This window comes from Macrosteles quadrilineatus, unplaced genomic scaffold, assembly GCF_028750875.1.
Source record: "Macrosteles quadrilineatus isolate MER2022 unplaced genomic scaffold, UCM_ALF_1.0 Scaffold_3__2_contigs__length_128488019, whole genome shotgun sequence".
In the NCBI taxonomy this organism is placed as follows: Eukaryota; Metazoa; Arthropoda; class Insecta; order Hemiptera; family Cicadellidae; genus Macrosteles; species Macrosteles quadrilineatus.
The window spans coordinates 33,113,657-33,138,876 of NW_026542596.1; the positions used below are offsets into that span (position 1 = coordinate 33,113,657).

A 25,220-nucleotide genomic window follows, 5' to 3' on the forward strand; every position below is an offset into this window, starting at 1 on the left:
AAGCATTTTAGAATTGCAGATATTGTACATTAGTCTACCTGTCACAACGGGTTACCACACTCTGGACTGCTCGCCTTGACTACTTCCTTCTCCACTTCCTATGTCGTGGACCTGTTTCCATCCCTTCCCATAGCATTTTAGTATTGCAGATACATTAATCTAACTGTCACAAAGGGTTCCTACACTCCGGACTGCTCGCCTTGACTACTTCATTCTCCACTTCCTATGTCGTGGACCTGTTTCTTTCCCTTCCTATAGCATTTTAGAATTGCAGACACATTAATATAACTGTCACAAAGGCTTCCCACACTCCGGACTACAGGACTTTTTAAATTTAAAATTGTCGATCATGCAGTGCCACCATAAAAAATATCGTTCTCATTTGTGTAGGTGCAATGTGTGTGTTTGTAATGCCAACCCTTACAATCAAATAACACATAAATATTTTTTTTTCATTTCATTGCATTTTGTGCTATGCTTGGTTGGATTATCATTTTTGTAACATAGAAAATTACATTTCATACCAATTGTAGCCTGCATTGAAATAATCACCAACAGCTGCATGACGTTTCTCATTGTATAACAGTCACCGCTTAACTCTGCACACGGTGAAGAAATCTTTCATTTCAATTGACGCTTCCCCCGTGTCCGCAGCACAGCATGTTGCCCACTGCCTTTGTGGTAGTTTTGGCCGCAATCCTTGTGCAGGTTAATTTCTTATTTACATAGTTGATAAAATATACTAGCTATTAAGGGTTTTCTTAGCTGTGTCATATCTACTACTCTCATATTCTTTCATAACTAGGGCGTAAAGTGACTCTTTTTTAACTAAGCTCAAGTTTCACGACACAGGCGAAGCCAAGGTCGTAAAATGAAAGATAGCTTTAAAATAAACGATGGCCCATGTGACGAACTATGTTTTAGCGAATTTCCCTATAGGGAAGTAGCTATTACCGTAGGTGGCACGGTAAGACCTAGACCCGGGACCGATTTACTTTTTCATTTTGATGTCCCCAGAGGCCAAAAACACTATTCGTTCAAATTTTTATATATGTATATATATATATATATATATATATATATATATATATATATATATATATATATATATATAGACTTATATATATATACGTCCGTGAAAGCGATAACTTGAGTAATTTTTGTCCGATTTTGATGAAATTTGGTTTAAAGGTGTAAAGCGGGATAAACTTGAATGAGTTCGCGAACCAGCACGATCGGACCATGGGAACGGGGCTTTATGGGGGGTTTTATGGGGTAAAAATTGGTTTTTCTCACTTTTTACCCTCAAAACACAAAATTTCCCAATTTCTCTTTAGACCTTTTTAAAGAGCTTAAAAAAACAAATAATTTAGTATATAAAAGTATTTTTGTTCGATTATTAGTAACGGAGAAAATTAAAAAAATTGTAAATTTAAAATTCCTATGTTATTCTTATGGAGAATATTGTCAAATGTTGTAGTTTGCTTGTTTATGAATATATTTTGATCAAACTTGACAAATTTATTTATTTTGTACTAAGCTATCAATATTTTACTCAAAAACACACTTTATTAGTTTCCTTGTAGCAGCAAACCTAGGTACTCGTTAAACCTAATGTTATTAAAATATATTTAACTGAAAATCAATTCAGACAAATGGAAATTCGCTTAGTCGGCAGGTTTGCTGCGGCGGGGGTATTTTATCATATTGCACCACTATTCAAGAAAACTATAATACTTTTCATGAAAAAAACAACCACTCGAAAACTACTTCCAACTTGTTTTACATTTTGATAATACAAATAAGTGATTCCGTCTATTCCGATTGTGTTAGTGATCATTCTTACTATGGATATGCCAAACCATTGATAAGAATCATAGCCTCCTCTATTACGTACAAGGCCGCGGTGAGACAAAAGTGGCAACACACCACTATCCCGTCAAACCGAAACAGCTGTAATGCCAATTTATAATGGCAAAATTAGGTAACAATTATGTTTTCAACACACTATGTTGTTTTTAGCAGTTTTACATACACTAATTGGTGGCTGAAAGTTACGTTTTTCTGGCCATGCCAGCTGTCATTGTAATTTGGGGACCGTGCAGATTTTTACATCCCTAGGACCGCAAAATCAGCTGCCCGCTTACTTTCTTAAAACATGAATGCATATTAAACCATCAATCAGTAGGCTAACCATTTTTTTCAGTATTGCATTTACAAAATCAGTATTATTCATAGCATTGAAATATAATTGTTTTATTGTCCCCGCTGCCTAGCAACTATTTATTATTATTTCTGGCGATTCTTAAAACTATTTCTTCACATAACTTTAAAGTTGTAGTTGTGTTGACTATCAGTGTGCATTATTATCATGCAATATAAAAAAAAAAACATAACTATAAACAAGCCTGCTTTGACAGTTCTCATTGCGTATCAGTATCACAATTTTGTTGTTGTTACTAGTTCAAATAACCTGTTTTCATGAATGCAAAAATTAGTGCTGCACCCTGTTGGTAAATCTTATAACTTTTTAATACTTTTGAATATCATAGAACCAACTTTTTTAGTTGAAGAAACAACTGACTAAATTCTTTAAATCCCTTTAAATATGAATACTCATAAGGTTGACATGTGGAACTACAGAGCCACTGGGGCGGAGCCCGAAAGGATTTTTGAGATAAGAATATGCCTATATGTTAATCGGGGATATGAGCTATCAGCATACCAAATTTCAGCCCAATCGGTCCAGTAGTTAATGCGTGATTGAACTTCAAACAAACAAACATACAAACAAACAAATACACAAACTTTGACATTTATAATATTAGTAAGATATATATATTACGAGTCCCATGCCTCACTTTAAATTTAAGTTTCCTAAAAGTTTCACACTCGCTTAGCTTAGTGAAGAGGTGTTAGGTTAATGAGACATAAGACTGCTTAAGGGTGTTACTCAACGTGTAATGAACAAAAATTAAATTTAGAAAAACTACAAAAGTTACAAAGTGTTACAACAGCAAAAGATTTATAACTTATAGATTATAACTTTGAAAAGGCAAAAATCAACAATAATAAGATAAATTAATTTACAACGTTAAATTTACAAGAAAAGAAAATCAATTGAAAATTTAAATGAATAGTTATTGACCAATTATATTACTTGTTTGTTTTACAAAAATTTAGATATGTATTTTATTCTTTTTACATTTTATTGTCCCAGAAGCACACGCACCGATACACGCACTCCCAAACTCCTGATCTTCTTGGTCCGGTGGCCCGTGGTGATCCCCCCGATTGTCCTCTCCAGGTCCTCCAGCTCCGAGACTCCTGACCCCTCCATCTTCTTCATTAGCCCTTCTCTTTGGCTGATTACCGATAGGGTGTGTGGCTTATAGGTTAACGATGTTTCTTGCAAGTTAGCCCTACCGGTCATCGCCTAGCTCACATCAGCGGGGAAAGGAATTTGTAAATCGATGCTCATGCTACTGTTCAACTCTGTTCACACCAACTGACCATATTTTTAAAGTTAATTTTTTAAATATTTTGTGGGCTAATTTATAACAAATGATAGTGAAGGAAAAGACACATTGACATTAGGGATGAGAATTGTATATAGATTCAGATGTAGTTTGTAAGTATAAATGCAGAATGATGATGGCTGGACACGTTTTGAGAAGAGGGGAATGTAATCGTTTGAAACTAGTAGTAATGAGGAATTCTGAAGGAAGACAACCAAGAGGAAGGCCATTACAAATGTTGAAAAAAGGAAGGGTGGATTAGAGTGGGTAGGAAGATGGAGAGAGATGGAGGAGATTTTGTTGGTGCGGCCAAATATCTCCTTTAGATATACGTTGCCCAGGAATTAAGTTAGTAATATCATTGACTATTGATAGTCAAAGGTAATTTCAAAGCTTGTTTAAGGTTGTTCAAGGCTTAATTTATTCATTCTACTTATAAAAAAAATTTGCAGGTTTCTGTGGCTGATCCTGGAAACCATGCTGGTATGTATGAAGAACAAAACTGAACATAATCAATGATAAAACTAAGTCATTGTGTATATAAGCTGTATTACACTGACAGACAGCAACGTAGTGTGAATCTAAAGCTCCAACCTCCGAGGATTTTCCATACAATCACCAGAATTCGTTTCCGTACAGCAAACCAATTGTCTCAAATAAACAAAATGCACTGAAACATTGAAAACATTTTGTGTTTTCTATGTGTATTTTTTTAAACTATTGTTTGGGAATGGCCCAAAGCCTCTTCGTGTCACTCTTTAACGTCTATCTTTTGTTAGAGATTATCATTGAACTAAACAGTAAAAAACCACATCTAAATCCAGAATCTATTCGCTGTTCTTTTTCATAATTTAACAAAGAAACTCAAGACTTACTGTCAAAGAATTTTCAAAAACGTAACATACACTTCATGTTGTTTGCAAATAATTGTGTTGCGTAATATATTCCACTAATTTAGCCAAAGATTTAATTGGTTCAAAAATAACGTTAAATGTATAGTAATTTTCAAGAGTTGTTAGCCTCCGGATTATGTTTGAATATCTATAATTGGTTTAAGTACAGTACCTGCATTCAGTAACCCAAATTGCTGATTGTGGCAACTATAGTTTCGGTTCTGCTATGGAACCATCTTCAGGCCGTACAAGGTGTCGTCCAGGTTATTTACCTCCACTGTATGTGAAGGTCGTCATTGAATATAAAAGTACATACAACATACACAAACACACTCATTGATATATGAACATTTAACATTTAAAAACAACCTATTACTCGGGGACAGGAGACGGGAAGTTGTAGTTCGAACTACGTAGACGACTTGTGGACGACACCTTGTACGGCCTAAAGATGGTTCCTTAGCAGAACCAAAACTATAGTTGCCACAATTAAGTAGTAATTTAGATTACTGAACGCAGGTACTTAAACCATTATAAATATAGTAAATTTAAAACTTGTCATAGTGATTTGGAAATTAACTTTTATATCTTTCGGGAAAAACTCAACCGGATCCTCAATAGTCTAAATAAAGGAATCCATCACTAATTAATTTCACGATATGCAAAAGCTGATACAAACTAAGTCTCCAAAATGTTTCATTGTTTTTTTTTTCAGGAGCTAAGCCTGCTAAACACTCGCCTTTTGCCATCGCATCTGACCAAGAAGTACAGAAAATGATCGCGGCTGATGGATTTGTTGTTGCATCGCTCAAAAAAACCTGGGAACTAATATGGGGAATCATAAGTGCTCCGTTCCGCTGGGTGTATAGGGTATTTGAACTGATGATAACAATCGTGAAACTAGGAATAGAAGGCGTCCGGCAGTTTCAAATACCAGAAATAAGCAAGATGAAATTCCACTAGGACGAAAGTGATGATGATACTCGTACATGGATATGGCATTGTTAACCACCATAGTGGGAATGAAATTGGAAAATTATCAAAAATGGAATGACTTTTGCATGTCTCATTACTTAAGTAAATTATTGACCCTCTTCACATGAAAATGCATATACTCTATGTTTTTAAACATACAATATGTGTTTAATCTAAAGATATGAATGTCAAAGCCTTACACACTTCCTGATTCTGACTCTCTTACTTATCCATCACTAATCTCCAACTTCTAGTCTAGCTAGAAGTCTGATTTTTTTAGACTCATTTAAGGTAAAACAATTTGGAAAGTTATACAGATTTCATAATGATTTTAACAAAATGATGTGCCCTACAAAACCCTTACCAGGTTTACACGTTGCCAGTAGGTGAGAAAATTAATTGTCAAAAGACAAACTGATTGGCATGCAATTATTAGCTTCGTGTAAATACTTCAGGCTAATTGCCTTGCCAACTGCCCTCACAACTGCCCTGAAATTCATTGTTCTCCGGGAGCAGACGTAAGGAAAGTGAGCAGGGCAGTCGGCGAGATATGAGCACGGGACCTCCAATCGAAGTCCCATGTTCTACCACTAGACCAGCTGGCTCTTAACTAGGGAGGTTACTGATTTTTGTTATAATTAGAGATTTTTGTTATATCAGTGTCTCTTATTTCTAGGATTGCATACCCATCATCTTACTTCCCAATATAGGAACAACCAATACTTGATCCCATAGTTTGAGGAAATATTCCTCAACAGGGAATGATTAAATTTGATAATCCAACTGTAACATAATAGGTAAAGTAAATGTGTTTAACAGAGAGGGACTTGTTATCTGCACTAATTAGGACTATTAAAAGTAAGCATGGGCAGCTGAAAGAAATGTAATCCAAAACATACAGGACCAGTTTAAGCAATGGTCTAGTCGTAAATTTTCTAATGTGGGAAAGCCCGCCATTTTCACAGAAAATTCTGGTTGCTTTAGTACCAATATATAGGTTCTTTGGAAAAGGCAGAGTGGGAAGGCCGTTCCCACGCGTCCCCGCACCACTACAAGCAAGCACGCAGCATTGACCTAAACGCTCTCCGATGCTCAGTATAAAAGAAGGAAACCAAATTTGAATTTAAAGGTTGAATGTTAATTTACATTGCTAGATTGTATGAGTAATGAGTTGCATCAGTAATTTTAAAATAATACACACTTTTGCCCAAAAAAATACAAAAATATAATTAATTATATAATTATACTATTTAGTTATAACACAACCTAACTGAATCACACCTCTAGAACCTTATCAAACTCATTTTGATGTCAGAAATTATATGTAAGGACGGGTTCGAAGTAAGGACAACTTTAGTTTAGGTTATAATGAACCGAGTTGTTAGTTTAAATGTTACCTCCATTTTTTTGTACAATTAATATCCTGAGAAGAAACAATGCAAAAAATTCAAACATGTTTTTAATTTACCAAACTCCTTTTGATATTAGAAAAGGCATGTAAGGATGGTTGGTCCTGCTTTATGTGAAATCGTGACTGTAATAAGTCAATTGAATGTAGGTTGGAAGTAAGGTAAAGTTTAGTTAAGTTGTAATCGACCGAGTTGTTAGTTTACGTTAACTCTAGACTGTTTTTGTACAATTAAAATCTTAAGGAGAAACACTGTAAAAAATTCAATAACGCAGTTCATTTACCAAAATAAAAGCAAGAAATGGTATATTTAATTACTAGGACCAAAAGTGGCATTTTCCGGTGCACGCTCAGGTTCCATTCTTCTTTGTATTCTTCTCAAGATGTACTATTCTTATCCATCTTTCCCGTGATTTCTCTGTTGGAAGGATTTTTAGTTATCCCTGAATCTTTTTTCATCAAATCATCAGGAATGTTAGGCGTATTATGAGCAATTTAAAATACGTACACTATGCTAAAACTTAAAGAAACAAACTAATACCTGTTTCTGTGTTCATTTAGATTGTGCAACAATGAAAACAGCCGATATAAATCACTAAAATAAACCATAATACAAGACCAACACCATAAACTTTTCAATACAAAAAATCAATTCATTCACTAGCGCTTAGTGAATAGATGAAGAACTAATCGAGAGCGAGGATAGTAAATTTAGAGTGAGGGAAAATCAGCTGATCGTTTCCCTCGTTCTAAATTAGGGCTACTTTCGTTGATATCAGCTGTTATAGAAAATAACTACTTTTGGTACGGTGTGATGAAAAATCTCTTTTCCTACAGTTACCTAACAATGTACATGTTCTCTTACTGATTTGAGAAAGCAAAGTGGCCAATTCGCTCATCAGTGAGACAATTTTAATATTGTCTCACTCTAATTACTTTGTCTCACTCCAGATTTGCAACGTGAAGGCACGAAAGTGGCCAATTCGCTAATCAGTGAGACAATGTTAACATTGTCTCACTCTAATTACTTTGTCTCACTCCGGATTTGCAACGTGAAGGAACCTACAGTTACTACAATAGTTTATTTACCAATTTTATTGTTTTATGGTAACTTTAAGAAAAATATAATGTGCAACTCGAGTGCCAAGTGCAATCGCCTCACTCGAGAGAAATCCTTACTCACGAGCCGTAGGCGAGGTCACTCTCTTGAGGTCGTTCTAGGTCACTTTGCTCAATAGTTGCACAAATAACTTTTTCAGTGTAAGTGTAAACGTCAAAATCAAATTAACATAAATCAATGAATGAACAGGCTTACAATGCAAAACTAAATACAATAAAATATATAGGCTAGCTGTAGCAAATGATTATCCAAGTATTATAATGGATAAACTCATCTTCAAGCATACAAATAAACTAGAACCAAAAGACACTGCCATCAGGGTCTTTGAGAGTGTACAGAGGGATTTAGATAGTAAAATCCGATCACCAAAATGTGTTAAATGACCAAATCTTTTTCTCGTCCAAGACAGGACTTGGGGTGACAAGGTAACGGACGTGCACCTACTGCACTGACCAGTGACCACCCGCAGTTTGGGCTCTACCGCCGAGTTAGCGTCGTCTGCTGTCATGACTGATCAGTTACCATAAATGTTTCATATCCGTGTATGTGTCGTGTTTAAATGTTTATTTATTTTTGTGTCAACTATGAAGCTCATCATATTAAAAATGGTGGGGGAGCGAACTGGTCTAGTAGTTAGAGTGCAGTCCCTAAGTTCCCGGGTTGAAATCCCGCCAAATCATAATTTGGATTTTATCTAAGTGACATTGCCGCAACTATAACCTGAAGTAGTGTGAAAAACAATCACGGGTTCGTGCCTAGCTTCCTAGGACAAAAAAGAAGACGTTCTTGTACCGCTTGATGATGGATAGGAATAGGAGCCGAAATTAGTTCCGTTTGAAATACAAAGTCGAATACAAATGGATATGCCTAAAAAGCAGTTGACAAATCCAAATGAAGAATTGGTGTACGCACATTATACGCTTGAAATGATCCAATGTCCTTTGGTTTCCGTTGTGCCTGTGGATACCTTCTCACCTCTGGTTCTGCTTCATGATCATCTGTTATATACATCTCTTCTAGACTTAATTCTCTGTTTTCTTTGTTAGGTTCTGATGATCATGAAGCAGAATCAGAGGTGAGAACGTATCCACAGAGACAACTGAACCCAAAGGACATTGGACCTTTTCAAGTGTATAATTTGATGATCGTGCACCAATTTGGATTTGTCAACTGCTTTTAGAGAAATTTCCCATATAGGCTATTACCATAGTACTCATGGTAAGACCTGGACCCGGGACCGATTTACTTTTTCGTTTTGAGGTCCCTAGAGGCCAAAAACACCACCCGTTCAAATTCATATATATTCATATATATATACATATATAAATAGATATATGTGTCCGTTAGCACGATAACTCGAGCAAAAATGATCCGATTTTGATGAAATTTGGTATAAACGTGTAAACCTACATTTATTCGAACGAGTTCGCGAACCAGTATGATCGGACCATGGGAACGGGGGCTTATGGGGGGTTTTATGGGTTAAAAATGGGGTTTTCCTATTTTTACCCTAAAAACAAAAAAAATACCCCCGCCGCAGCAAACCTGCAGACTAAGCGAATTTCCATTTGCCTGATTGGATTTACACTAAAATATCTCCTTAAAAATATCACATTTATTCCCTATTTAAATAGAATCAGCTTAACACATACTTAGGTTTGCTGCAACAGGGAGGGTAAAAGTGTTTTTTTTTTGTAAAATGTTAATAGTTTGTAAGAAATAAAAACATTTTCCAAATTTGGGCAAAATATGTTAATAAACAAGCAAACTACAACAGTTTACTTATTCTCCATAAGAATAACATGAGAATTTTAAATTTAAATTTTTTTGGAATTTTCTCCGTAACCATTAGGCGCATTATAACGCTTCAATATACTAAATTATTTGTTTTTATAAGTTCTACAAAATTGTTTGGAAAGAAATTGCAAAATGTTATGTTTTTTGGGTCAAAAATGGGAAAAACCCATTTTTACCCCATAAAAGGCCCCATAAACCCCCGTTCCCATGGTCCGATCATGCTGGTTCGCGAACTCGATCGAATAAACGTAGGTTTACACGTTTGTACCAAATTTCATCAAAATCGGATGATTTTTGCTCGAGTTATCGCGCTAACGGACACATATATATATAAATATATATATAAATATATATATAAATATATATATATATATATATGAATTTGAACGGATGGTATTTTTGGCCTCTAGGGACCTCAAAACGAAAAAAAAAATCGGTCCCGGGTCCAGGTCTTACCATGAGTACTACAGTAATAGCTTATTCCCTATATGGGAAATTCGCTAAAATGCAATTTCTTTCCAAACAATTTAGTAGAGCTTAAAAAAACAAATAATTTAGTATATTGAAGCGTTATTGTGCCTAATGGTTACGGAGGAAATAAAAAAAAATTGTAAATTTAAAATTTCTATGTTATTCTTATGGAGAATAAGTCAACTGTTGTAGTTTGTTTGTTTATGAACATATTTTGATCGAATTTGGAAAATACTTTAATTTCTTACTAAACTATTAACATTTTACAAAAAAAAAAAACAAAAAAAACAATTTTTTACCCTCCCTGTTGCAGCAAACCCAAGTGCTCGTTAAACTAATTATATTTAAATAGGGAATAAATTAATGTGATATTTTTAAGGAGGCATTTTAGTGTAAATCCAATTATACTAGTGGAAATTCGCTTAGTCTGCAGGTTTGCTGCGGCGGGGGTATTTTGAACAGACAGCGGAAAGAAGCCCTAAATATTCAACAGGCTGAAAACTTTGTTGTGTCAAGAAAACAATACAAAAGGTGTTCCTGGCCCAATGCATCAAGAGTTAGTGCAATTAATCGGACTGGATCAAGTTGATAAACATTAAGGGGTGGTGTTAGAGAAGTAATATTTCTCATCTTGTCTGTACATCATCACCTGATCAAATATTAATTGTCTTGTTTACCTTTTGTATGGTTTGGTTTTCTTTTTAATAACTACACCAAACCATGGTGTAATTGTTAAAAAGATGTATTAATAATTTGTGTTCAGTATAAAAACGTTTTCGATTATATTTCTGGGCTATTTATTACATTAACTATTAGTATTAGTTCTATTGTTTTATTCAGTGGAGACTATAGTGAACATTTATCTGATAGTTCAACAAGTTGAGATGTTAAAATTCAGTTCAAGGCCACACAACTGCGCCATTACTGCACCAATTAATGTAACGATTCTGCGCCAAACCATAGAGCATCCCACTACATACAGGGCGTTCCGTAACCAAACAGCCAAACTCCGTCCAATAAATGGTTGTATAGGTCAAAAAAGGGAAAAATAAGAATACAAGTTTCCCTAAAACTTTCTGTTAACCAGATATCAGGAATGTTGTTTTTTACTTACACAATTTGACCATTCAATTTTGTTAACTGATAATTATAAAACTTAGTATTCACTGTACTTAAAGAGATGGTAAGCAGGAAAAAATAAATTTGGGCCAATTTAAAATATCCAAATAGCTGATATTTAGATCTTTACAACTTATATAAAAAAAACTATGAAAAATTGTATATAAACAATTTAAGAAGACTTTTTTATAATTTAAAATTTCTTTCAAACAACACCAAGTTCAGAAAGATTAAATGACAAATAAGCATAAATATCACGTTTTTAAGAATTAAAATAATATAATGGGATAAGGCAGGCAAATATCCGTCCCAATGATTCTAAGTAAGCCCAAACATAATAAAAAATATCGTTACCTTAGCAACTCTCATGCAAACATAACTTTAACGTTACTTAATCACCTAAAGATAGTTTAGTTTTACAGTTAATTCCTTAACTAATCAAGACTTGTTTACTAATGCACTTAAATGGGTGAATTTGCAATTAGCAAATTATATCATTGGGGTTTAGCACAGAAAATTAATTTTAGGGCAACATACTGTCCTTGGCACTTCCCCTTCACAGATCAAATAAAAAGAGGTTCCTGACGAGACTAAAGTCGAGTTCTGTTTATAATCAGCAACACCTTTTTCTAGGTCAAGTTTCTTATAGCTAAAAAAGGTTAAATTTATTATTTTTATATCTAAGTTAGACGTTTTTAGAAAGTGACAAGGCGTGTGAATGCTTATCATATGAATTTCATTAGTTTTCAGGATTATTAAACATATTTTAACAAACAGGTTTATGTTTTAGTGTATGAATTTCAAATACATACAGTTACCAGTTAACGTGATCTCTTATTCATCGCTTAAACATGTGTTTCGAAACGTAATTGCTAACATACTTCGCTGGTTGTCGCGCAACGTTCGAATGATGCAATATAACAGTATAGCAAAAAATCATCACTATATTGACTAGAAAAATTTCTTGTGTAATGTTAAGCTTAAAAGATTTGGCTCACACTACTTTGTCAAACACAAAGAAAAAAAAACATCCTACTAATTGGTTTTATTTATCCTTTAAAAAATGGGTTTAAGTTAATTTAGAGCAATTGATCTAGTTTTAGATTGTTATTGACCAGAAAATAAATCATTTTCGCCACACTACATAGCAAACAACTGATTAGTTATATAAATATATGTTGTACTGGAATATCTATCCTGGCACATAGATAATTTGATTCTAAGTTTGTTTAAATATTGGAATAATTTGTTTTAAATTTGAGTTTTTTTAGGGACTAATGTGCCTAAAAGCCAATAGTATTTTCTTAAAATCAGATGAAATAGATCAAGTGGGCCTAACTAGATTTTTGGTTTAATCATTGATGAAAATCTCTCGTGGGATGATCACATCAACCACCTCGTAAACAAATTATCTTCTGGTATCTATGCTCTGAGACAGATGTCCAGAGTCTGTGATTTGGAAACGTGAAAATTATTCATTCGTTCAATCCCACATTTCATACGGAATCACAGTCTATGAAGGAACAAGAAAATCAAATCTTGATAAAGTTCTTAAACAGCAAAAAGAGCATTTAGCACAGTTATGAAATTACGGAAAACCTTTTCAGTAAAAAATCTTTTTCAGAAATTTGACATTTTAACTGGGTTTAATATTATATATATTATTATAAAAAAATCTGATCAGTTTGCTTTAGTTATCGTGCTAACGGACACGCGCATATATATTTAAACTAGCTGTGTGCCCGTTCTGCGTACGGGAATCTTGTAGTAAGTTGAAATATTTAGTGTGCATTTTTCCAGATATGATGGCAAAACTATTACCGTATAGGAATACATATGAACCTTTGCAAATACAATATCTGATATTCTCAAGCCAAAAAGAATGCTTCGCAATTACATGTCACCCGATCGTGTCCATATTTTATTGTGTTGCCAGAGGATTTTGTGTCTTCATAGTATGTTTTATTAATGTTTGAGGGAATTCAAGTAAAATATTGTAATGTTAGTTGTTTAAAATGTAAAGAAAAAAATGCCTTACGTTGGATTTTGTTTTTTCATAGTATGTTTCGTTAGTATTTGAAATTTTGCTAAGATGTCTCTAAGATATCGCTCACTAAATTATAACACGCACTCTACTAAAATAATAGGGCTTGCAACGCAAATAATATAGATATGATGATACATAATCGTTTTCATCCTTATTATAATATCAAATACTAGGTGAAACCCGTCGAAATTGACGGTTACTTTCAAGGCTTACGCTAATTCATCTAACTGCGATAAATGGAGTGAAATTATACATATTTTGAGCATTTAGCATTGTTTTTGTTTAAAGAGTAGGCTAATTATAGTAAAAACAATAATGATATTAATTGAGTTAGTTACCAAAAATGGTTGATCATTCAACGAATAAAATATTTCCCATACCACGTATCTCATCGGAGTTATTATTAGTATGTTATCTGGTATCTCTTCCTTTGGAAGAACCTTTAAATAGTATTAAAATCGTATTGGTGGATCTTTTGTAGTTAAACACTTCTGCGATTTCATCAGTGTAATGCAGATTAATCTATGATTTTATTTGAAAAAAAAAATCTGTTTGTTAGGAAGACACGTTCTAACTTCAAAGGGAGGTATATCCGTTACAGTGTAAGTTTGATTTTTCCTTCGTCACGTCAGGTCAGTTCATATCGTACTTATGTGCCAATGAACAACCCTCTATCATAGTTTTGAGAAATTGGTTGTGAGATACTGTTAAAAGCTAGAATTCATTGACAGAAGGGATGTCAGTTAGTTGTCTCAGCCTTTATTACCTACATAAAGTTGTCAATATAATCTCTCTACGGAATGTTAGGTGTAATGGAATATACATGAAGTGAAGTTGGCTTTTATTCTTGAACTGGGGCCTCCTCGTTTATATGGTCGTGCGCTTCATTGGCAGCAAATAATGTAAATAACATAGCAATTTGGCATTTCCAAAAAGCAAAAAATACTGTAAATTGGCTGTTATGTAAATATTGACGTATATGCATTTTTAATCAACGTATCTTATAAAGGATGATGTAATCTAGTTTTAAAGGAATATGACCCTCCTGTCATGACAGATTTACTCATTGTGCTATTTTTTACAGCCAAAATGTTGTGTTACAAAAAAATATATTCAATAATGTTACCAACCCAGTGGGCCATGGTCCGTAATATAGGCCACTGCAAATAATTCGTCAAGATAGGTACGGTACCATTTTAGGCAAGGTTTCTGTGTTTGGATGTTATTAGACACGGTAAGAGCACAATAAACTTCTTCTGCAGATGAATTATCTGTTGGAGAAGTATGATCCGAATTATAAAATGTCACAATGCGAGTTTGAGCATTTTGTAACTATATGGGTAAGTAACAGAAATTTTTTTAGGCTGCTGCTCAGTGCACTTTAAGAATATATTTTTAGTGATAAATTAAATGGTTTTTGTTGCTGAGTAGCTCTAGTAAACATGTACAATCCTTTTCGTTAGTCTTATAACATTCAAAGGCTCTCTAAGAGTGCAAGTTCTTATTAGCGAATTTCCCTATAGGGAAGTAGCTATTACCGTAGGTCTCATGGTAAGACCTAGGCCCGGGACCGATTTACTTTTTCATTTTGATGTCCCCAGAGGCCAAAAACACAATTCGTTCAAATTTATATATATATATATATATATATATATATATATATATATATATATATATATATGTGTGTGTGTGTGTGTGTCCATCCGCAGGATAACTTGAGTAATTTCTGTCCGATTTTGATAAAATTTGGTTTGAAGGTGTAAGGCGGGATAAACTTGAATGAGTTCGCGAACCAGCATGATCGGACTATGGGAACGGGGGTTTATGGGGGGTTTTATGGGGTAAAAATAGGTTTTCCCCATTTTTGACCCAAAAAACACAAAATTTCACAATTTATTTCCAAACCATTTTGTAGAGCTTAAAAAGTAAATAATTTAGTATATTGAAACGTTACTATGCGCCTAATTGTTACGGATAAAATTCAAAAAAATTGTAATTTTTAAATTCCCATGTTATTCTAATGGAGAATAAGTCAAATGTTGTAGTTTGCTTGTTTATGAACATATGTTTATAAAATTTGGAAAATACGTTAATTTAATTTCTTACTAAACTACAGTACCTTTTAAAATTTTACATTAAAAAAAACTTTTGTACCCTCCCTGTTGCAGCAAACCTAAGTACTCGTTAAACTAATTCTGTTTAAATAGGGAACAAATGTGATATTTTTAAGGAGACATTTTAGTGTAAATCCAATCAGGCAAATGGAAATTCGCTAAGTCTGCAGGTTTGCTGCGGCGGGGGTATTTGTATACATATCTGTATTATGTTTTCACTAAGATGAATGAATACATCGAAGTAACCTCTCTGAAAAGTCTGCAGTATAGTGCAGTTTTCCAGCTTAATGACTTTCTAAATCATGCACAGATTTCTACACAAATATTTTAAAATGTTTGTAACATGTATGACAATAATCTCATGAACCGATGACAATCTGTCTAGAATAATATGATAAAATATAGGCAAAAGTGGTGAAAAAGGCAGACACCAACCCGTAAAATAGATAGATGATAGTTGAATAAGAAATAATTTAAAAGGATTTTCCACTGATATCGTAATGGAACGTTATAATGCAAAACATGACATGATACAGACGAAAATCAATTTTAAAATCAATCAGAAAATAACATTGTAAATACTTCTTTTGGACACTTCAGTAACTCCCAATAAATGTGTGTTGTTTAGATTACAATTTAAAAATGAACAGCTGTTTCATTACATCATTTCACATGGCCAAAATGTAAGCAAATCTGTGGAGGGATCTTAAAGGCTTCTGGGGCAGAGCCCTAAAAGAATTTACTTCGTTTTTCTTTTGATAAATGATCTACAGACCAAGACCTTTCTTTGGACACCTCTACCAAGTTTCTACGCCCAGCCGTTCTTTCAAATTAGTGGAGACAAAGTTTCCAATTAAATATTTAGAATCCCCCATGTTAATCTTATGGGAGAAAACCCAACTTTGATAGAAAATCCTGCCCAAACTAATAAAGATTTCAAAAAACCAAAAACACTTTGCAAAACTACAGATCAGGGCCATTTTTTTTTTACATTTTAATTATCAAAATCGGACCAAAAATGAGGGAGGAGTTCTGTTTATAAAAATCGGCTTAGCGTATCATATATATAGATATCACGGAATTTGAAATTACGAAGTGACGCAGGTTGCTAGTAATAGTAATATTTAAAGTCACTAATCTTGAATCTTTTACATTCAATCACGGTTGAGATGAAACAGCTGATCAAACAGAGAAATACATTTATAAATTAAACAAATGATCTAGCCTACTTTGTGTGAATATGTTTTACACAAACATGCTTGTTTTAACCAATAACTTGATTCTTATTTACTTGTAGGTGTATTTTGAGTTTTCAGCTATGAAAGGACCAAGCCAAATAACTTTTATGTAATCCTTTTTATTAACAACTAATATTATTAATGAATTAGTACAAGAACATGACAAGTTAGGTAATTAATTATTGCCAGTATGCCAAGGGGAAGTGGGGTGGGCCTTGAAAATAGACGAATGCGGAGACGCCTATCTATAAAATCCAACAAATATTTGAAATTTTAAGGTCAGTGGATTGCCAAGACCCAAATCAACTAATAAAAGGGAGCAGTGGTTTTATTGGTGAGTAATATCTATACATCGAATAGGGCGTCATTAATGGTATAAGGCTTTAAGTGATCATAATGGTTAATAACTTAATAACATGTGAAGTCCTAACTGGAACAAGTGAGTCCCCACATATTTTGATTCTGAGGATAAAAGTGTGCCCATCTGAAACAAACTTACCTACCTTTTAAAATGGAAAGATTAAAATTTTTGTTATCCTTGGCATTTGAGGCACAAGGAAAATCACTTAAAAGAACAGCACTGTTTTTACCCAGACCAGTTTTTAGTCATGAGCAATTACGACTAACATTAAGGTAACATTACGGCTAAGAACATGTGTTTATTTTTAAAAGTGTTTTCTTCAAGCTCAAAATATGCTACATTTGGTTTTATAAGATAAAATGTTTTGTTAAATGTGTTTAAAAAAATATTTTGAAAATAACTACCGTATAACACCTTTAACACTTATTAATTTACTAAATATAATACACATACAGCTAGAAAATGGCTGGACTGATTCCCTTCCAAGGCTTTATTATATGTTTTCTAAGGTTTATTATTACTGTATTTTATTTTCGACGTAGAGTCAATATATAACACAATGCATTTGTTTTCTAAATTCATGTTATTTGCGGGGCATTGAGCCACACAGGAGCACTAGTATTAGATTTAGTTAAATCAACTGTCTGAGTTTTCATTTGTCCAAAGTTATTAAACTATTTAACGTAATAAAATATTAAAATATCAGTTGTCCGAGGTTGGTTTGAATAATACCATTTTTTGGCTACATCAACTGTCCCAGGGGTCCTTTGTCCAAGGTTATATAACTATTTACAAAAAAGGTTAAAATAATTTTTCCAAGGTATATCGGTGCCAAAAGAACTCTGCTACCGAGCTGCTAGTACAGTCTGCGAGAGAAGCAATCAGACCTACTCCACTTCATTTTATTTAAATAATTTTAATCTATCCTAACCTAAGGCACAGTTGGCAGCAGTGTCACCTTTGGCACCAATTATTTTACATTATTTTAAATTATTTTAACCTTTTTTAAAATTGCCATAACCTTGGACAAATTAAAACTTGGACAGTTGATGTAACAATATATTATTATTATTTAAACCAACCTCGGACAAATAAAACCTGGAAAAATAGTGATACTTTAAAATATTTTATATATTTTTTTATATTTTAAATTATTTAATAATCTCAGACAAATGAAAACCTACAGTTAGGTTAGCTTAGATTAAAATAAAAAAAATAAAGCGGGGTCGGTCTGATTGATTCTTATCGAGCCATCATTGACGTTGTTGATACCTCGGACAGTTGACAACATTGAAAAGATGTTAAAATTTTTTTTATAATTTAAAACATCGGACAGGTGATTTAACCAAATATTATTATTGTTTAAACTGATATTTTAATATTTATTAACCTGGGAAGATAAAATCTCGGTTATTATTTTCTTCACAGGATTCTGTTCCTGAAAAAATATGGGATACTTCAGTAGGCTCTCAACAAAGCTTCGGAATAAATATTATACAGGGTGTATGTAACAAACTCTCTGGAACGCTTGTATATTGTTTCTTAGGTCGAAACAAAAACATCATATTATGAACATGGGTCGAAAATGCCCGTCTAAATGCTGTGTATAATCATGTATGGGATCGTCACAAATTTATCAACAACTTTTGAATTCCTTAAATGGTTGACTTCAAACTTAAAACATAAGTAATTAACAGATGGATCAGCCTTTGTACAAAACAGCAGATTTCTAAGTTTTAGCAATAAAAAATTGTGACAATTAAAAACTTTCTATCCTGAATATCTTGAAAACGAGTGATTCCACTAAAGACTATTAAGAGTAATAGTTTTTAGGATATTGTAAGAGTAATCTAACGATACTTATTGCAAAGATCGGATGATATGTAAGTGAATTTGGACAGATGGGTTATTTTGTAAATGGACGTTCAAAAAATCTGTCCCGGTCTACCATGAGGTAAGCGGTATACGGGAAGCTACTTTCCTACAGGGAAATTCCGAAAAAAAACAAGCTACCCTATATACATTATCCTACACAATATATTTTGGTTACACAAAGTTATGAAAGTATTGAAGTATCTTTTGTTCTACATAAGTGCAAGGTCTCTATATTTTACATTTGCCACAACACTTGAATAATAATTACCGATTGGTATTTATTACCAGCTGTGTGACGTGTACCATTGTATAACTCTGCCTGAAGCTGGTTCCTCTAAGTGAGTCGTCCTTTAGTCACTAAACATTCCCACACCATGCTACCAACTGCCCTCGTCGTAGTTTTGGCTGCTGTCATCGTACAGGTTAATTGATTGGTTGATTTTACATTTAAGTAAATCCCAAAAGTAGTTTTTTGTAAAAATTTCATTAGGTTTAAAAAGTTTCAACTTTATGAAACCTTAGATGCAATTTTGATAAAATAGTAGACTCAAGATGTATCTTGAAGACCAGGTTAGGTTGGTCTTTAAGTAGTTTGTATGGTAGTAATTAAAGTAATTAATTGTGATGTATCCATTTTACATTAGCTTTTTATTATAGAACAATTTTAAACTTAGTAAACATTTTAGGATTAGAAAGTTAATTTTAAAGGTTTTTCTTGCAAATTGAAAAATTAAATGTTGTATTTTTACAGATATCTGATGCTAAAGCTGTCTCGGAAAAGGGTCGAGTAGGTGCGTATAAAAATAAAAGTATTCAAACTGTTAGCTTTTAAGAGACCTTCTTATCATTTGCATGCTGATCACTTAAACGTTGGTTTGCGTGTATTCTAATACAGTAATGTGATTAAAAATGTTTATTTACTATTATATTTAACTATATTCAACTTTAGTTATGGAAACTACTTTGAGTTTTCATTCTTAAAAAAATATATATATTTTTAGCACGATTTTAATAATTTTTACAATAGACATTTCGCACTAGAGCTATAATATATTTATGGTCATGCTAATTGAAATACAACGTTCAAGTATTAGCTACATTTTATATTAACTTTTATATTAATTTTGTTTCACACTGATTAATTGCTTAGCTGTAAATAACTAGTTAGTATACATTTATCAAATACATTCATGCGAACGAAAGGGACCCAAGGTAAATAAATAAATAATTTAGGGGGGTTAAGTAGTAAACATACTTTTGTGTTACGAAAAAGATATTGGATACTAAATCAAGCCTTTGGACTATAGAAATTAAATGATTTTATAACAAAACCGCTTGAAAAATTGCCTATTATTGACTAAATAAATCTTAAGTCTTGTTTAATGATTGGAAGTAACGTTTAAAAATGCAGTTCGGGAGTTGGGACGAGCATTAAATTTCAGTGACGTTTTGTAGCATGCAGAATCTTTCTCTAATTGCAATACTTTTTAAATACCTGGACCACTAAAAAATCCAATAGTCAGTTTAAAAAAGAATACTTTTACTATTGTGTTGTAGTACTGAAACTTATAAAACTGTCTTAAATACTGGTAAAAAACATAACTATATTTAAAAGTACTTATGAACATAATGTACAAATACAGTACATGCCTATCAGGCCTATGCCAAATAATTACATGACGAAGACTTGAGCTTAGCTAACAATTTAATACGCCTTAAACACACATTCAATGAAAATACTCTACTAGTTTTACCTATGCCAGAAAACCAAATAAAGAGCTCATTGTACATATCAGAGTATTAGATATGATAGTAGAGTACTGCGATTATCGTCAATCGTTAAAACAATTAATAAGTAACCCTTTTGGAATTGAACTATGTCTGTATTTTGTTGATGTTAACTTTTCTTCAGCGGATAGGTTGTCTGAAAAAATGACCAAAAGTACTATTTTTAATTAATTGAGGTTTTTTAAGTAATTTGTATAAGAGTTTCTACTAAGTAAAAAAAAAAAACAATCTTCACTTTGGATAAAACATGACTATTCAGTTTAATCATGACAAAAACATTTTGTAAACGATATAAAAGTTCGTATTAATTAAATGATTGAAACAAACTTGTTTATGTGTCATTTGCTAAATGGTGTTCGAAATAACACATAACAAAGGAACCTGTTTTGCAAATTAGCCATTTTATTAGGGCTTGATTCCGTGGCATAACGAATTAATTGTCAAAGATTATGCTTGTTTCAGACAATCTTTAAGTGAAGAACTACTGATTAACAATACATTTAATTTTTGTTTTTAGATATACATTTGCATTATGAAGTGTGATTTACTTACCTCAATCGGGCTGCAGTTATAACAAAGTTGCCTTTTAAATATCTATTTTAATACACAGTTTTGTCCCATGTTTACAATCTGACTGTGATAAACGTTGCACTGAAAGATCAGATGAACCCATTATATTCTCATCCAAACCATTGTAAGCATTTAAGTTGATCAGCATCACTGAATGTTTGAAAAGAAAAGAAAAAAAAAAATCAAACGCGAGGGGGCAAAGGGCTGAAGGAAATAACATTTTAGTTAACATTCGTCACTCTACTAGGTCATAAGCTTTTAATTACACCTCAATGGTAAAGATCGTTTAGTAATATGTGTGACGTCTGAAAATGGGATGTTACAGAAAAAAACTATTTTTGCATTAAGTAGCCCAATATTAATTCATATTCATTGGAAAGATCGGTAAAGATTAGAAACACTAACCTGTCCTATTATCACAAAAACAAACCCCGTATAGTAGGTTATAGAGCGTAGCTCTTTGGGATCAACTTCAATGCAACAAATAAAGCAACATCACTCAATAACGGCTGAACACATTTCAGCTAAACTTAACAAGATTACTTAGACTAATAGTGAGATGGTTAATAAACAAACAAATTTCAATTAGATAATGCTAATGCAATTTAAAACGAACTTAAAATCTCCAAATTTTAACATTAGGCTTATGGGACTAAAGTAGCCATACCGTATGACAGTTTTTTGTTTACAAGAAAAATGTAAACAAGAGACCCATAAGGTATTTCTGAACTTTCTAGACTTTTCTTTTAAACGTTTTAAACCATTCCTATGATTTTAATAAACAAGAAAATGCCGTTAAAACATTTTTTTAAGGCGCGGAATTCACTGAAAATCGATAAAATATACGGAAATACTTTCTCAATGCGCGGAGCATAAACAAGGAGCGAAGGGATACGGACCAGTGACTACTTTCTTGGGAACCTATTTGTGTTGCCAGCTGATTAGAAACAACCAATGTTAGAAATCAGAATTTAATAAGCGATATATCAAACTGCATCGAAATCGATATTTAATCCGATAATACATCACTGGTTATATTATGTTGAATTACTTACATCGACGGTGCAGAAAGTTATTACACTTATTAATAAAACGCATATTGAACACTGATCTAATTTAGGCATGTGGGGAAGGTAGGTCGGGGTTTATGAGTATTCGTTATACATTCAGTGTTTTTTGAAGTAAGGTTAGATTAGGGAGGTAAAGTGTAGGTTATAGGTAGGTGATCGAGTTGTTTATTTGTGTTGCACCATATAATTTTTATCTTTTGGAATAGTTGGTAAAAACAACAAGATGTAGTAAAAACAAATCTGAATTATTATAATTTTAATCAATAAAACCAGCATTAGTACATCTATTGACTTTTTTACATTTAGTTACTTATACAAATATCAAATCACGTTTGTTCCGCTCAACTAGCTTTCACCTCTCTGAAAGCAACCCTAGTATATATAATTCGTTGGGGCTACGAAACGCAGAAGAATTGAAATAATAAAAAAAGGACTAATAATTATTGACGGTATATCACATAAGCAACATTTGGCTAGCTTCAAAAATATCTATGTTCAGTTTCCTGTGAATTTTCATTGTCCCCATAATATGAATTCAACATGCAGCTGGTTTTACATGCCCTACGCTAACCCATGTTGCAATATACACACTTTTTGTGCGCTTCCGTTTCAGTGTTTTGCATTTTTTCTAAAAGAAAAACAGTCCAAACCCTTAATAATATGCATCAATACTTTTTCAGAGGAGCTGACCCTCAACCTAGATGAAGCTGGTCGTGAAATTGAGGACAAAAGCAGCAAGGAAGCCAATACTGCAGAACTGACCAGAACCTACGGTCACATCAAGTTTGGACTGCTCAAAAAGAGAGTGGAAAAACACAAGTTGAAGAAAACGTTAGTGTTCTTAGTCAAACGGTACTTCCTTCACATGGGAGCCTTCATCATGGAATCCATAATGACACCGATACAGATCATCTGGGCCAGCAAATACAGATGGATAGGCTGAGAAGCTTGCAGATAACGTTTGCAGATAAAATGTATGTCATTTGAAAAAAAGTAAACAGTTTGATTGATAGTAGTCGCTTTTAATGTATATTTCCCCACACTACTTCGTTTATGGACTTTCCATGTGTGGATTTGGTCTAGAAACAGCTGTTTGCCTGCTTAAAATGTGATTTCAATGACTACTACTGTACGGTAATGAAATTTCCTGGACACCAGCTGATTATAATTAACCTAATTTTAGTTAGATACATCTCAGATATTTGATAAACATTAATAATTATCAACTAAGTGATGATAAACTACGTCATGTTACTAACTTACAAATAATATCCATACAATTTTGTACAGTAATTATTTAAATAATAATTTAATAATTAATAATTTATAATTTAATTAATTATTTTTATAATTTTTTAAAGTTGTTCACACTAAACACAAAGTTTGATAATAAGTAGTCAGACGAATAGCAGGGGTGATAAAAGAAAACAAACATAACCTCTCACAGAAGTCATTATTGTCAAGTCCTTAGCTGGCACGACTTTTTTTTATTGTTGGTTACATAAGGGTTTAATGGTGAAAGATATAGTACGCCACTGCCACTCGTCCAAAATGTGTTTTCCGGACTAGTAACGTAATTAGCCACTAAGTATAATTTTAGTTAGATATACTGGTCATTCTCTTGTTCAAATTAGAAGTTCTTTTTAAGACGATTCGGACATGATTGTCAATTGATCTCTTTCTTATAAAACCTGCAAAGTGGCCTGGTTTCAAAAGAATAAAAAAAGTATAAGCATATTCCGACGTGTTTTGATATCGGCCTAGAATCCACCCCTTAGGAGTTCGAATAAAACAAAGGATTTTAAAAGTTGAATACTGGTCTCAATAGCATGAAAATAATAACTACAATCATTAACTAAAGATCGTAGTAGATATTCAATTCCTATGTTAAAAAAATATATACTATGTAAGAATGACAAGTTAGCATCACAAGCATACTTAGTGAGTAGCACAATCAGAATTATGTTATACTTGAACAAAGAATCGGTTCCAGCAGAACCAAGGTTTGATTAACGGTATATCTACTTCAGTACCTATCCAAAAGATGTACTGAGTAATATATCCAGTAGGACATCCTTAAATATATTCAGTGTACAGTGCCAAAGCTTAGTGAAAGGTTTATTTAAAGGTCGTGTACATAAACTTTATTATGTATGGTAACACTTTAATTGATACGTGGTAAATATAAAACCTAATTTAAAAATTACTAAAAGTTTTTAGTGAACGCACCACTAAAACTAACGAAAATGATTAATTACCATTGTTGAAATCTTATTAAAGTTTTGAATTATCGCCAAAATACATTAAATTTGCAATACAGTACTCTAATCCTTCTAGCACAGAAATCAGAAATCAGAAATCAGAAATCAGAAACATTTATTGCCGAAAACATTACAAAAATGTATAGGCCATCGTCAGGTACAATTTATAGCAAACATGAATTGCTTGTCTTAAGAAAACAAACATTATCAATAAGAAGCAGTCTTTAAATCGTCTTTAGATTTCTATCACAGAAGTTGATTGAAAAATAAATATATAATTATATAAAACAAATGTCAACAATACATACAATTTTTTCAACAGTTAAAAAAAGTCACAATAACAAAATAAAACTCAACAATATATAGTACAAAAAAATTGATAAAATTTCTATGGGAACACTGCCTCGCAGCAATCAAGGTTCTAGACAGAGATCTCAACTCCTATGGTCTTTGATACTCGAATACTCGAATTGATTTTCGAGAAAGAAATCGACTACAATCACAAAATGACTGAGCTAGTTGTCACTAAATTGGAATCAATAAAATAGTATTACTCAGTTTTCTCACAGCACAAATCGATTCTAGACTGGAGAGT

General features: G+C 32.9%; 2 protein-coding genes across 2 annotated transcripts; both read left to right on the forward strand.

The window, feature by feature from the left end:
* The first annotated feature begins 582 nt into the window (after nucleotides 1–582).
* Nucleotides 583–5,480, forward strand: LOC128990033 (uncharacterized). The gene is made up of 3 exons (XM_054412248.1): nucleotides 583–708; nucleotides 3,971–4,001; nucleotides 5,127–5,480. The coding sequence occupies exons 1-3, from the start codon at nucleotides 661–663 to the stop codon at nucleotides 5,372–5,374; spliced, it is 327 nt and encodes a 108-aa protein (XP_054268223.1). The 5' UTR covers nucleotides 583–660; the 3' UTR covers nucleotides 5,375–5,480.
* Nucleotides 5,481–19,212: 13,732 nt separating this feature from the next.
* Nucleotides 19,213–23,376, forward strand: LOC128990332 (uncharacterized). The gene is made up of 3 exons (XM_054412670.1): nucleotides 19,213–19,358; nucleotides 19,688–19,727; nucleotides 23,045–23,376. Exons 1-3 carry the CDS (start codon nucleotides 19,311–19,313, stop codon nucleotides 23,305–23,307), a joined length of 351 nt encoding a protein of 116 aa, XP_054268645.1. The 5' UTR covers nucleotides 19,213–19,310; the 3' UTR covers nucleotides 23,308–23,376.
* The last annotated feature ends 1,844 nt before the right edge of the window (nucleotides 23,377–25,220 follow it).

Excerpts from the sequence above, each read along its gene's own strand:
- LOC128990033 (XM_054412248.1), top strand. The coding sequence starts at position 661 with ATGTTGCCCACTGCCTTTGTGGTAGTTTTGGCCGCAATCCTTGTGCAG. Across the intron at positions 709-3,970 it reads TGGCCGCAATCCTTGTGCAG|GTTTCTGTGGCTGATCCTGG; the intron begins GTTAATTTCTTA and ends AAAAATTTGCAG. Across the intron at positions 4,002-5,126 it reads TGATCCTGGAAACCATGCTG|GAGCTAAGCCTGCTAAACAC; the intron begins GTATGTATGAAG and ends TTTTTTTTTCAG.
- LOC128990332 (XM_054412670.1), top strand. The coding sequence starts at position 19,311 with ATGCTACCAACTGCCCTCGTCGTAGTTTTGGCTGCTGTCATCGTACAG. Across the intron at positions 19,359-19,687 it reads TGGCTGCTGTCATCGTACAG|ATATCTGATGCTAAAGCTGT; the intron begins GTTAATTGATTG and ends GTATTTTTACAG. Across the intron at positions 19,728-23,044 it reads CTCGGAAAAGGGTCGAGTAG|AGGAGCTGACCCTCAACCTA; the intron begins GTGCGTATAAAA and ends ATACTTTTTCAG.